Source organism: Desmodus rotundus, chromosome 2 (assembly GCF_022682495.2).
Source record: "Desmodus rotundus isolate HL8 chromosome 2, HLdesRot8A.1, whole genome shotgun sequence".
In the NCBI taxonomy this organism is placed as follows: domain Eukaryota; kingdom Metazoa; phylum Chordata; class Mammalia; order Chiroptera; family Phyllostomidae; genus Desmodus; species Desmodus rotundus.
Genome location: NC_071388.1, coordinates 103,192,676 through 103,205,782, shown reverse-complemented (window position 1 = coordinate 103,205,782; position 13,107 = coordinate 103,192,676). Strand labels below are relative to the sequence as shown.

Below are 13,107 nucleotides of genomic sequence, written 5' to 3'. Positions count from 1 at the left end.
ATTCAGTATGATATTTACTGGATATTAAATATCATACAGTAGTATGATATTTATTTATCATACTACTGTATGATACTAAATATCATACAGTAGTATGATATTTAGTTCTAACTTACTAGTGTAGCTTTATCATTTTGGATCCCAAGTAAGATCTCAGAAAGTGACTTTTCCAGTCCACGTTAATACACTTACTGCAACCACACTACCCTAAATCCTGCGTGTCTTTCCTCTCAGCTAGGCTTGTTCAGTTACCCTGCGCCGTGTATCTTCAGAGCCTGCATTAGTTGTTCTTCTTTCTGCCTTCTGTCACCTCAGGAATGTGAATAAAGGCCTCAATGGAACTGACTAAAATCATAACACAGGGTCTTATAACCCCAGATTTTTATTTAGGATTGCCCTTCTTCTCAGGACCCACCTAATGTGGCTGATCTTTAGTCTTACTAATGTGATAATACTAACTTGATGTAAAATCAAGTAAATGAAACATTGGGGTTTTGGTGAAAATGAAAATTTGGGGTTTTGGAGGGCACTGCAGTCTAATAGTTTTGTCATCTAGTACGTTCCTATATCATATTTTGAATGTGTATTACCAAGAAAATTGTGAAATTACCCAATAGTTTTAAATGTTTTTTTAAAAAGTTAATTTGAGAGAGAGAGAAGGAGGAAGGGGTGAGTGGGAGGGTAGGCAGACACATTGATTTGTTGTTCTACTTACTTATGCATTCATTAGTTGCCTCTTTTATGTGTCCTGATCAGTGATTGAACATGCAACCTTGGGATATTGAGATGATGCCATAACTGACCTACCCAGCCAGGGCTCAGATGGTTTTTTAAAATCAGTTTATCTTGTAATCTCAGAATATTCAGTTAAACTGAGCTAGCAGGAAAGCTTTATTCCAACAGCTGCACAAGTTAGAGTGGAAGTTCATGTTAATTAATTGAACATTATAATGCAGTAGATAAAATATTTCATCCTTTGTAATATGGCCATTTGATTTTAAATTAATTATAATGTTTATCAAATAATATATCATCCACAAAGCAGGTAGTATTAAAAAGCTTAAATTAAATAATAGCATTTCCTCCACCTCACCTATCCCCCTCCCCAATTTCATTGGCCAGAAGCATCTACTTTCAATTCCTTTGACGCTTTCTTCTGGTATTTGTTGACATATTTCTAATGAACAGTGATGCTTTCACATCATTATTGCTGAATTTATCAACTTTTTGACACTTTATTGCCAGTTTTCTTTAATAGTAGATGAGGATTAAACTTCCTTACATTATCACCATCACACCTCTACTTCCCTCTTTGCATCTTCCCAGTGTAATTTTATTACAACTTTTGATTAAATTGTTATTCATTCTTTATATTATTATAACTATACAAATATCATTCCCTGCCAATTAATGTACTCTGATTTCACTTTGTTCCCTGTATATCTTGTTTTTATTTTGTTTTAATGGAGTTAATAATAATTTTTCTGGAGTCTGTTTCTTTTAATTTGCTTGGCTTTTTAAAGTACCTATGGTTAATTTTTCCTTTTTTCTCCAAGCAGACTCATTAGTAAAACTAATCAGATTACCTATCATTTTTATATTCCCTGCATACCTCCCTCATTGATCCTTTCTTCCTTCTCTTCCAGTCTGGGTTACTTGTACTGTTATTGTTGCCCAACTTTCTTTGTTCAATATTGAATACTCTTATTCCTGGACTCCATGTCTTTCTCTAGCTTACTTTTTAAAAAAATTTAAGCTTTATTGAGGTATAATTGACAAATAATTCCTTTCTTATTTTACTCCCTCATTTTGCTGGAGAGCATCTTCTAGTAGTTTCTAGTAGGAAAACATTTTTTTGATACTTCACTTGAAATATCTTTATTCTGTGCTCACTCTTGAATAATTTTATTATATATTCTAGCTTGAAAATTATATTCTCTCAGGATTTTCAGGTCTTTTTTCACTTTTAGCTTTTTTTTCTAAATATATTTATTGATTACGCTATTACAGTTGTCCCATTTCCCTGCTTCATCCACTCTATCCTGCCCACCCCCTCCCTCCCACATTCCCCGCTGTAGTTCATGTCCATGGGTCATACTTATAAGTTCTTTGGCTTCTACATTTCCTATACTATTCTTACCCTCCCCCTGTCTATTTTCCACCTATCATTTATGCTACTTTCCCCCTCTCTCCCCCTCCCACTCCCCTGTTGATAACCCTCCATGTGATCTCCATTTCTGTGGTTCTGTTCCTGTTCTAGTTGCTTGCCTAGTTTGCTCTTGTTTTTGTTTTAGGTGTGGTTGTTAATAACTGAGTTTGCTGTCATTTTACTGTTCCTATTTTTTATCTTCTTTTTCTTAGATAAGTCCCTTTAACATTTCATATAATAAGGGCTTGATGATGAAGTCCTTTAACTTGACCTTATCTGAGAAGCATTTATCTGCCCTTCCATTCTAAATGGTGGTTTTGCTGGATAGAGTGATCTTGGATGTAGGTCCTTGCCTTTCATGACTTGGAATACTTCTTGCCAGCCCCTTCTTGCCTGTAAGGTCTCTTTGAAGAAATCAGCTGACAGTCTTATGGGAAGTCCTTTGTAGGTAACTGTCTCCTTTTCTCTTGCTGCTTCTAAGATTCTCTCCTTCTGTTTCATCTTGGAGAATGTAATTATGATGTGCCTTGGTGTGTTCCTCCTTGGGTCCAGCTTGTTTGGGACTCTCTGGGCTTCCTGGACTTCCTGGAAGTCTATTTCTTTTGTCAGATTAGGGAAGTTCTCCATTATTTGTTCAAATAAGTTTTCAATTTTTTGTTCTTCCTCTTCTCCTTCTGGCACCCCTATAATTTGGATGTTGGAACGTTTCAAGATGTCCTGGAGGTTCCTAAGCCTCTCCTCATTTTTCCGAATTCTTGTTTCTTCATTCTTTTCTGGTTGAATGTTTCTTTCTTCCTTCTGGTCCACACCATTGATTTGAGTCCCAGTTTCCTTCCCATCACTATTGGTTCCCTGTACATTTTCCTTTGTTTCTTTTAGCATAGCCTTCATTTTTTCATCTAATTTGCGACCAAATTCAACCAATTCTGTGAGCTTCCTGACTACTGGTGTTTTGAACTGTGCATCTGATAGGTTGGCTATCTCTTCGTCACTTAGTTGTATTTTTTCTGGAACTTTGATCTGTTCTTTCATTTGGGCCATTTTTTTTTGTCTTGGAGTGCCTGTTATGTAAAGGGGCAGAGCCTTAGGTGTTCCCAGGGCGGGGTAAAGCTGGTCAATGGGCTGTGACTCTGTATGTGGGGGAGGGGTCAAGAGGGAGCAATGGCACCTGCTCCACTCTCTGCGGGTTTTCAGTCACTCCCTTTGCTACCCACAATCAAATTGGCCCCCTCTAGTGCTGATTCCCAAGTGGGTGGGCTTGTGCACACTCTAGGCCCCTGTGGGTCTCTCTAGTGAACTCTCCTGTGAGACTGGGAGTGTCTCCTGCTGCCGCCTCAACCCCCACAGGTGTTTTCAATCAGAAGTTTGAGGCTTTCTTTCCCCGCTCTGGAGCCCTGGGTTGCGTGGTCTGCTTCGCTCCCCTGCCGTTCCTCCTGGTTTATCTATGCACGAATGTGGGGCTGCAGGGTCTACCAGCTACCACCTTATGGGGTCTGACATTGGCAGCCTGGCCTGCCCCATTCCACAATCCGCCATCTCGCTGGGTTCGCCAGCTGCTGCCTTGCCGTGAGTCCTCTCCACCCCGGCTGCCTGTCTCCGCCCCTCCTACCGGTCTGGATGAATGTTCCTTCTTTATCTCCTTGATTGTTGGACTTCCATACAGTTTGATTTTCTGTCAGTTCTGGTTGGTTTTTGTTTTTAAATTGTTGTTGTCCTTCTTTTGGTTGTGCGAGGAGGCACAGTGTGTCTACCTATGCCTCCATCTTGGCCAGAAGCTCTCTAACTTTTAGCTTTTATTGTTAAAAATAACGATTGAAAATTTGATGCTATTCCTCAGGAATCTGTTGTGGTTTTCTTCTGCCAATTAACTATGATTGTATATGTGCCACCTCTATCACTCCCCCCCTTGGTGAGCGTTGAGGAGGGTCACAAGGCCCTGCCTGCTCTAGTTTTTCTACCATGGAACTGTAACAGATAAAAATCATTTGTTCAATTTTTCAAGAAAAATGAAAAGAAAATTTGATGCTATTCATAATTCCAGTCCATTTTTTGTGACCCATTTGTTTCTTCCAGAAGATTTTAAGATCTTCCCTTTTTTCTTACTGCTCTGAAATTTATGGTGATGTGCTTTTGGGGTTTGTTTTGTTTTGTTTTGTTTTATTAGAGAGAGGGGCAGAAAGGGGGAAGGAGAGGGAGAGAAATGTCAATGTGTGAGAGAAATATCAATTGATTGCCTCTTCCATGCCTCCAACAAGGGACCTAGCCTGCAACCCAGGCATGTGCTCTGACTAGGAATCAAGCCAGTGACGTTTTGCCTTTCGGGTCAATGCCCAACTCACTGAGCCATACCACTCATGGCATGAGTTGTTGGGTTGGGTTTTTTTTAAAGATTTTATTTATTTATTTTTAGGGACAGAGGAAGGGAGGGAGAAAGAGAGGGAGAGAAACATTGATGTGTGAGGGAAACAGATTGGTTGCCTCTCACAGGCACCCCAGTGGGGCACCAGGCCCACAATTAAGGCATGTTCCCTTACCAGGAATTGAACCGGCAACCTTTTGCTTTGCTAGACAGCACTCAACCAGCTGAGCAACGTGTGGTCAGGACAGTATGAGTTGTTTTAATTCAATATACTAGATACTTGGCGGGTCTCTTTCCAACCAGATATTCACATTCTTCATTCTGGAAAATTGTCTTACATTTCTCTTTTTTAAGTACTTTTTTGTTTTTAAAATTATCATACAGTAAAATTGATTTCTTGAGTGGGAAGAATGCAGGTCTGTGAATTTTAACTCATTTTTTATGCAACCACTACAATCAGGATACCTAGGTATTCCATCATTTCAAAAAAAAACAGCCTCCCTTTAGAATTATACCCACCCTTTATGTCTTACCTCTGGCAACTGTTGATCTGTTCTTCATATTTATAGCTTCTAAAATGTCAGATAAATGGAATTATATATGCATTTTCCAGTTGACTTCTTTCACCCAATTTAAAACCTCCCCATGTTTGATGTTTCATTTTCCAGAAAATTTCCTTTCTCCCATACACCTGAAATTGCATAGTAAATACCTTTCATATGATCATACATAGTCATGTTAAACTTCCTAGTTATAAGGAAATTAATAAAATTCCTTGAAGGGTTTTTTCCAGGAGTGAAAAGTGAGATAGGTTGCAGGCTCCTGGTAGTCAGATCTCAGTTTGAATGGGTTTTGGTTCTGTTCCTCGAGGCAAGCATTTTAATGATAGAGGGGGTATGGGAGGCATCCTGCCAAAAAGGTCTCGTGCCTTTGCTGCTGAATTGTGTCACTGAAATCTGAAGTGATTTTATTTAATGTTATAAGTCACACATGTTTTCTTCCTAGAGAATGAAGAAAAAAAATGTGCAGTATATAGTAGTTTCCATGGATCTTTCTTTTGCAGTGTACTTAGTAATATTGTCAGTTCCTCCAGCAACAGGTTTTGATTTGAGTTCAATTTCTTTATCCAATACTGTACATTTTAATTTAGCTTTCTGTATTAGCATCATTTACTTCTTGGCAAACTTGGTAATATTTTCCTGGGGCAAAGTTCCAGCCTTCTACTACTCTTCAGGAAGCCTGCAGGTCAAGTGTTCTTTCTGCCTTAGATTTCGCGGTTCTAGAGGTGGCTGTTGAAGCCACCCGATCTTGGACAGGATCCTCCATAACTGTAGCCCAACAGCCGAGCAGTCGCTGTAACCACTTGGGCCCCACAGCCTGGCCACTGACTGCCGCCTCCGCATCTCTGTGGGCCACTTTTCCTCACATACATATTTTTTTTTGATGATTTCCTGTCTTCTTTTTTCTTTGTTCTCTCTTTCTAGATTTTTTATGAGTTGGAAGTTTTAACACTTTAATTGATCCTATGATTTTTATTATCTTTTTTTGTTTATTTGTCATTTTCTTTTACCAAGTGGTATACAGTCTAACCATTCACCTGAATTTTTAATTTCTGCCATCATATTTTTCATTTCCACTAATGTTTATCATTCTGTGACTTTTTTAACCTTTCTTGTTTTAGTAACTCAGTATTATCTCTCTGAAATTAGGGTTGTTAGTTACAGTTTTTCAAACTCTTCTTCTGTTTCCTATATATTACCTATTTCTTCTGAGTTCCTCTTTTCAATTGGTTTCTGTGTTTTGACTTCCATCTTACATGTTGGAGGCTTTTCTAAATGTCCGTGGATCATAAACTGTCAGTATAGGGCCAGTTAGAAGTTTCAAGCATACTGGGTAGAAATTGTATAATTGTAATAAAGTAGTAAGGTGGCTATTTTGGGGGGGAGGGGGACTCCATATCAGTATCTGAAGGTCTTTTATATTGGACTGTATAGATTCTCCAGAGAATGACTTATTTTTTCTACCTTGTTGTGTATATTCCTAATTTCCGTCATTCAAGAGCTTGGGTGGGGATGGGGTTGGGTAGGAAAGTACTAGGTCTTGCCATTATGTGCGTAGACTTTCACTTAAATTTTCCATTTTAACTAGCAACTCATCCTAACTTTCCATTTTGCCTGGGGTCCCTGAGTTCAGAGCCTTTCAATTCAATTGCACTAGGAAATAATTTCTTGACTTCTGTGGTGATTGGAGACAGATAGGACTCTAGCTGTGAGGAGTGAAACAGCTTGCTTTTCATTAGATTTCCTGTCTGTAAGCATCTAAATTTCATTTTATACTTCCTTGCTATATCAGTTAATTACTAAGAAAGAGTGCAAGTAAATACTTAGGTTAAATCCACTGACTAGAAGCTTCTGTTAAAATTGTCTAGTTTTGAAATATTGTTGATTTCCACTTTATCTCTTTGCAGAGCTGGCAGAATTGCCTTTAATACGTTTAGACTTCTCCTGCAATAAAATTACAACAATCCCTGTTTGTTACCGGAACCTAAGACACCTACAGATGATTGCTCTAGATAACAATCCATTACAGTCTCCTCCTGCACAGGTAAACCGTCATTGATCTGAAGTATGTTAAGAACTTTTTTGGCAAAGGATGAAACTTTAAATTTAAGTTACATACATTTATCTTTTTGTTGGAAATTAAGTTTTTTTATAATAAATTCACACACTTAGGCATTCATTAGAAGCCTTGACCAAACAGTGGAAGATACTGTTTCCAGAAGTACTTTTTGCTTTCATGAAATTGACTTTTAAAAAAAATTATAGGATTCTTCCTCGAAGTTTTTTCTATCTGCCTATATCTCCTCTATCCTTAAAATGCTTGAATAAATGTTTGAATGTCCTCGAGGAACAGAACCAAGACCCATTAAAACTGAGATCTGACTGCCAGGAGCCTGCAACCTATCTCACTTTTCACTCCTGGGAAAAACCCTTTGAGGTATTTTCTAAATGAGTGCATTTTTTTCTGGTAAAACTTGATTGTAGACAATGTAATTGCTAGAGACAAATAAAAATACTTAGCTTTCAAAACTAAAAATTGTTGGTACATTTCTTCCAACCATTATTTTTGTACCTTCTCATTTTCTAAAATCTCAAGTTCCTATTTTATTTAGTTTGGTCATTTGTTTAGCAGTAACTGAAATAAATCTATTTCATAAGTATTTATAAGGTAGTGTTAAATATAGATTCTAGATATTGTATAATCTAAAATATAGTTCCAGGCTATAGCTTTTTTGCTCTTCAGAAATCAATTGATGGCACAAACCTCTGTATGGCAGTTATAACTTTATGAGTAAATCTCATCACTATGGAAAGTTCTCATAATCCTTAAGTATTTATGTTTTGACTTCTGGGACATAAGTCAATATGTAGCAACAAAAATATCTATAGCTTTAACATTTAAACATTTCCTACTTTTCTTTCTGGCAGAAGAAAGTAGGATTGAAAACGTAATTTTACATGATTGTTGAATTCCTAAAAGCAAAAGTTGCTAATATAGGGTGGGGTGGGGAAAGTGGAATTAAAATGATGAAAACATAAATAAATACATAAATAAATGAAATAAAATTAAAAAAAAATGTTGCTAATATAATCCATGTGGGAGCAGTACTTTATTTTTTTTTAATATATTTATTGATTATGCTATTACAGTTGTCCCATTTCCCCCCCACACTCCACTCCATCCTGCCCACCCCCTCCCTCCCTCAGGGAGCAGTACTTTAAATTCCTGGCTGTGCCTAATTAACCAGTGTGATAAGTTTACTTGATGTTCTCTTTGTAATCATAAATTATTTTATATGTTACTGAAACTTAGTGTCAACAAAATAAAACTTATATTTATATCACTTAAATACCTTAAATAACAAATAATATATTTGTTAAAATGAGTGTTAGATTTTGAATATTACTATATGTACTTAATATAAATGCCTTCTATTTCCAATATATATTAAGTAAAAAGCTGATTGAGATTAAAAAGGGACACATTTCAGATGAGTAATAATTTGATTGCATGTGTGTTACTTTCTTTAGATATGTATAAAAGGCAAAATCCACATATTTAAGTACCTGAACATACAGGCTTGTAAGATTGCTCCAGATCTGCCAGATTATGATAGGAGACCCTTGGGTTTTGGCTCCTGGTGAGTATGTTCTGTCGTTGGTTTGTTTGTTTGTTTATCATATTCCATCTCATAAGAAATCAAATGCATTAGACCCTTAAATCTGCCTGAAGATTTTACTAAAGGGAAATAACCTGTTTTAACACTATTTTTCTCAGAATGCTCGTATTAAGTAAAATGTTGATGACTTAGCTGTGGCAAAGTATAATTCTAATCAGGGTTTCTCAACCTCGACCCTGCTTGTTATTTTGAACCTGATAATTCTTTGTTGTGAGGAGTTGCCGTGTACATGGAAAATATTAAGCAGCATCCCTGCCTCCTATTTCACTCCCAGTAAGACAAACAAAAATATTAAAATCTCCAGAAATTGCCAAATATCCCCTGGGGAGTTCTGCAGTTGAAAGCCAATGGTCTGACTGACTTGGATGCTGACCTTGGCTGTGCTGTTAACTAGGAAACTTTGCTTCATTTTTCCCATAGGGAGTGAACAGGTTAGATTTGATGACTCTTGATGTCACTTGGGGATCTTTTTGGCTGTGAATTCCTCTGCTCTATAACACCTGACTTACAAGGTTATCTACTTGGCATTCCCAACCATCTGGAACAATCTTAAATAGCAGGAATTAAATTCAAAAGGCTTTAAACAGGCAAAATTGATGTCTCAGTGAAGGTGAAATAATGTTCACAGACCTTACTCAAAAGGGAACCTCTATGACCTTCCCTTACATCCTGTCACATTTTCCATAAAAGCACAGTCCTAATGAGCTTGCTTCCTATCATCTTAACAAATTTATGTTTTAGTAGAATTTAGCAGACATATTAAAAATATAAAAAGTAATCTGAGGGAAAAAAATAAAACTGTAAACAGCAGATATGTATTAAATGAAAAATTCAAGTTAGTGGTTAACTTTGAGAGGACGGAAGATTCAGTGTAAAGGGGGTTGAGGAGCCTTTAAAGGTATTAATAATGTCTCGTCATGTTTTAAAAGCTGTGTCTGTTGTGTTCTTTTTTATCTCTATGATAATTTTAATAAGATATTTGAAAACCAGCAATTTGGCACCATTTGGAATATTTTCAAAGGACCTTCCATATTTTAAGTTATTACTACATTTTAGCACAGTTTAATAATTCATGTTCATTAGGAAAATGCTGCCATGGCTGGTGTGGCTCAGTGGATAGAGTGCCAGCCTGCAAACCGAAGGGTCAGTGGTTCTATTCCCAGTGTAGGCACAAGCCTGGGCTGTGGGCTAGGTCCCCGGTGGTGGGGTCATGCGTGAGAAGCAACCACACATTGATGTTTCTCTCCCTCTCTTTCCCCTTCCCTTCCCCCTCTCTAAAAATAAATAAATAAAATCTTTTAAAAAAAGAAAATGCTAACGTTTACTAAGGTGTATCATTTGCACTAAAGGGAAATATGCCTTTATTTCCCTCTAAGTTTAAACTTCCCTAAAAGTTTATTTAATCAGAAATTATTAGAATTAAATATTTAAATATTTATGGTATAAAGAGGAAATAGCAAACTATTTAAAAATCTCAAGTATGTTGGGTATTTCTCCAAAGGGGTTTGATTTCTGTGCTTTGCCACAGACCATGCCTTTCTTACTCATCCCTAGCACAGCTAAATGTTTGGCACACACAGGGGATAATCAACAATATTTACTGACTGAGTGAACAGTCAGTTTGGTTGCATAAATGTTAATTGCCTCCCAGCTTTCCTCTGCTTCAAAGTTATCAGAAACAACTTGGTGATGACATTCTGAGTTTTTTAGTATAGCTATTAGATTGAATTTGCTTACCCACTATAAAGACTATTTAAAATACCCACTCTAATCTGGTTGTGTAAGCATACAATAATATAGGTTTTAGTATTTATGCAAATACAAAAGGATACATTAAAACCACAACAAAATGGACTACCGGTCAAGATGGTGACATCAGTACACATTGCTCACCTCCCTGCACGACCACATCAAAATTAAAACTAAACTGTAGAACAACCATCATTCAGAGCCATCACAAATGGAGTTGAATGGAAGTCTGGCAACTACAGAATTTAAAAAAAAAATCCATCCAGACTGGTAGGAGAGGCAAAGACACTGAACGGGCTGGTCCCAAATCCACATGTGCTGTATGAAAATATGGGAGGGATATCTCAGGAGCCAGGAGTCCCAGCCCCACACCAGGCACCCCAGCCCAAGGTTCCACTGCCAGGAAGATAAGTCCCCATAACTTCTGGCTGCAAAAACCAGCATGGATTGAGTCAGTGGAAGAAACTTCTGTGTCCCAAGCAGTTCCTCTTAACCAAGTCACATACAGACTTATTCAGACTCATTATCTCTGAGCTCCAGCACCAAGGTAGCAGTTTGAATGGCACCTGTGCTGTACAAGGAGAAACTCAAGTGTCTGGTATCAAGACAAGAGCTGGGGGAAAGAGAGGCTGGCAGAGGCCATTGTCCCTTTTCTGAGCCCTCCACCACCACAGAGCCACAGAGCTAACAGGTAGGTGCCATATCTGAGACTCCATCAACCTGGCTAACACTGTTTGCCCTGACCTCTGTCCCACCCAACTTATGGGGCAACCCAAATTGTTAACCTTGACTTTTCCATGTGAATGGCTGGTCTTGGCTCATGCTTCATAACTTTCCTAAGGCCTAATCAAATAAGTAACAGCAGGTCTCAGTGAGCTCCCAGCACCCTTAACTCTTGCTAAGTGGCCTCAGTCCCAGTACTAGCAGCAGCCAGCCTAGATTCACAGCTTGGCTCCACCTGGGAGCCCAGCTCAAGTAGTTGCCATGTCAAGTTGCCTTATAGCTCATGCAAGGTGGCCCAGGGCAGAACACAGGGAGCTGAACTTGACCTTTGTACCCAGTGGACAGCTACAGCCCACATCAGAGTACCATCATCCTGCCCCTGCTCAGCTGATTCTCCATAAAGGGTGGAGGTTGGTGGTCAATGCTCACAGCCAGTTCTTGAAGCTGACTGGCCTGGATAAGTCCCTCCCATTGACCTGTCCACAGCAACCAAGGCTCAACTACAAGAGGAGGATGTACTCAGCCCACACAAAGGGCGCATCTCAAGTACCCAGCTTGAGTGATATGGGAGGCTGTGCCACTGGACCACAGGACACCTACCATATTAGGCCACTCTACCAAGACAAGGTCATAGCAGCTCTACCTAATACATAGAAACAAACACAGGGAGGCTGCCAAAAGGAAGAGACACAGAAACATGGCACAGATGAAAGAAATCAAAACTCCAGAAAAAGAGCTAAACAAAATGGAGATACGCAAACTATCAGATGCAGAGTTCAAAACACTGGTTATAAGGATTCTCTAGGCACTTGGTGAGGACCTCGGCAGCATAAAAAAATTTAGTCAGAAATGAAGAATACTTTAATTGAAATAAAGCACAATTTACAGGCAAACAACAGTAGAATCAAATCAATGATAAGGTAGCAAAAAACAACCAAACAGAACAACAAGAAGAAAAAAGAATTTGAAAAAATGAGGGTAGTATAAGCAGCCTCTGGGACAATGTCAAACATTCCCACATTTGCACCATAGGGGTGACAGAAGAAGAAGAGAGAGCAAGAAATTGGAAATCTATTTGAAAAAATAATGAAAGAAACCTTCACTAATTTGGTGAAGTAAATAGGTATACAAGTTCAAGATAGGCAGAGTCCCAAACAAGAGGGATGCAAAGAGGCCCACTTCAAGACACATCATAATTAAAATGCCAAAGGTTAAAGATGACGAGAGAACCTTAAAAACAACAGAGAAAAGCAGTTAGTTACCTGCAGGGGAGTTCTACAAGACTTTTAGCTGATTTCTCAAAAGAAGCTTTGCATGCTAGAATGGATAGGCAGGAAATATTCAAAGTCATGAAAAGCAAGGACCTACAGCCAAGATTGCTCTACCCAGCAAAGATATCATTTAGAATTACAGGGCAGATAAAATGCACCTGAGACAAGAAAAACTAAAGGAGTTCATCACCAAACCATTATTGTATGAAATATAAAGGGACTTATTTAAGAAAAAGTAGATGAAAACTATGAACAATTAAATGGCAATGTCAACAATTGAATCTAAAAAACAAATTAAGCAAACAAGAACAGAGACAGAATCATAGGATACGGAGAGCCTTTTGATGATTATCAGGTTAGTGGTGTTTATGTGAGGGAAATGGGTGAAGATGTGAGGGGATTAAGAAGTACAAATAGGTAGTTACAGAAGTGCCGTGGGGATGCAAAGTACAGTACAGGAAATGGAGTAGCCAAACAACTTATGCGAGTGACCCATGGATACCCACTATCCACTGCATATGAACAGTGGTTTGGGGATTGCCTGAGGTGTTAGGGGGTGCTGGGTGGAGGGTGGGAAAGGGGAAAAAACTTGGACAACTGTAGTTGCTTAATCAAT

The 13,107-nt window shown here is 38.3% G+C and overlaps 1 protein-coding gene and 1 long non-coding RNA gene across 17 annotated transcripts in view; one reads left to right on the top strand and one right to left on the bottom strand.

Moving 5' to 3' along the window:
• LRCH3 (leucine rich repeats and calponin homology domain containing 3) overlaps positions 1-13,107 on the top strand; it is a 144,221-nt gene that overhangs the window by 70,774 nt on the left and 60,340 nt on the right. For all 14 annotated transcript variants that reach the window (XM_045185982.3, XM_024578226.4, XM_045185986.3 and 11 more), the window contains exons 5-6: positions 6,976-7,112; positions 8,600-8,709. In XM_045185982.3, coding sequence (XP_045041917.2) covers positions 6,976-7,112; positions 8,600-8,709 — 247 coding nt within the window. The remainder of the gene's footprint in view (positions 1-6,975; positions 7,113-8,599; positions 8,710-13,107) is intronic.
• LOC139440696 (uncharacterized) overlaps positions 1-13,107 on the bottom strand; it is a 72,402-nt gene that overhangs the window by 49,279 nt on the left and 10,016 nt on the right. The gene's annotated exons all lie outside the window — the stretch shown is intronic.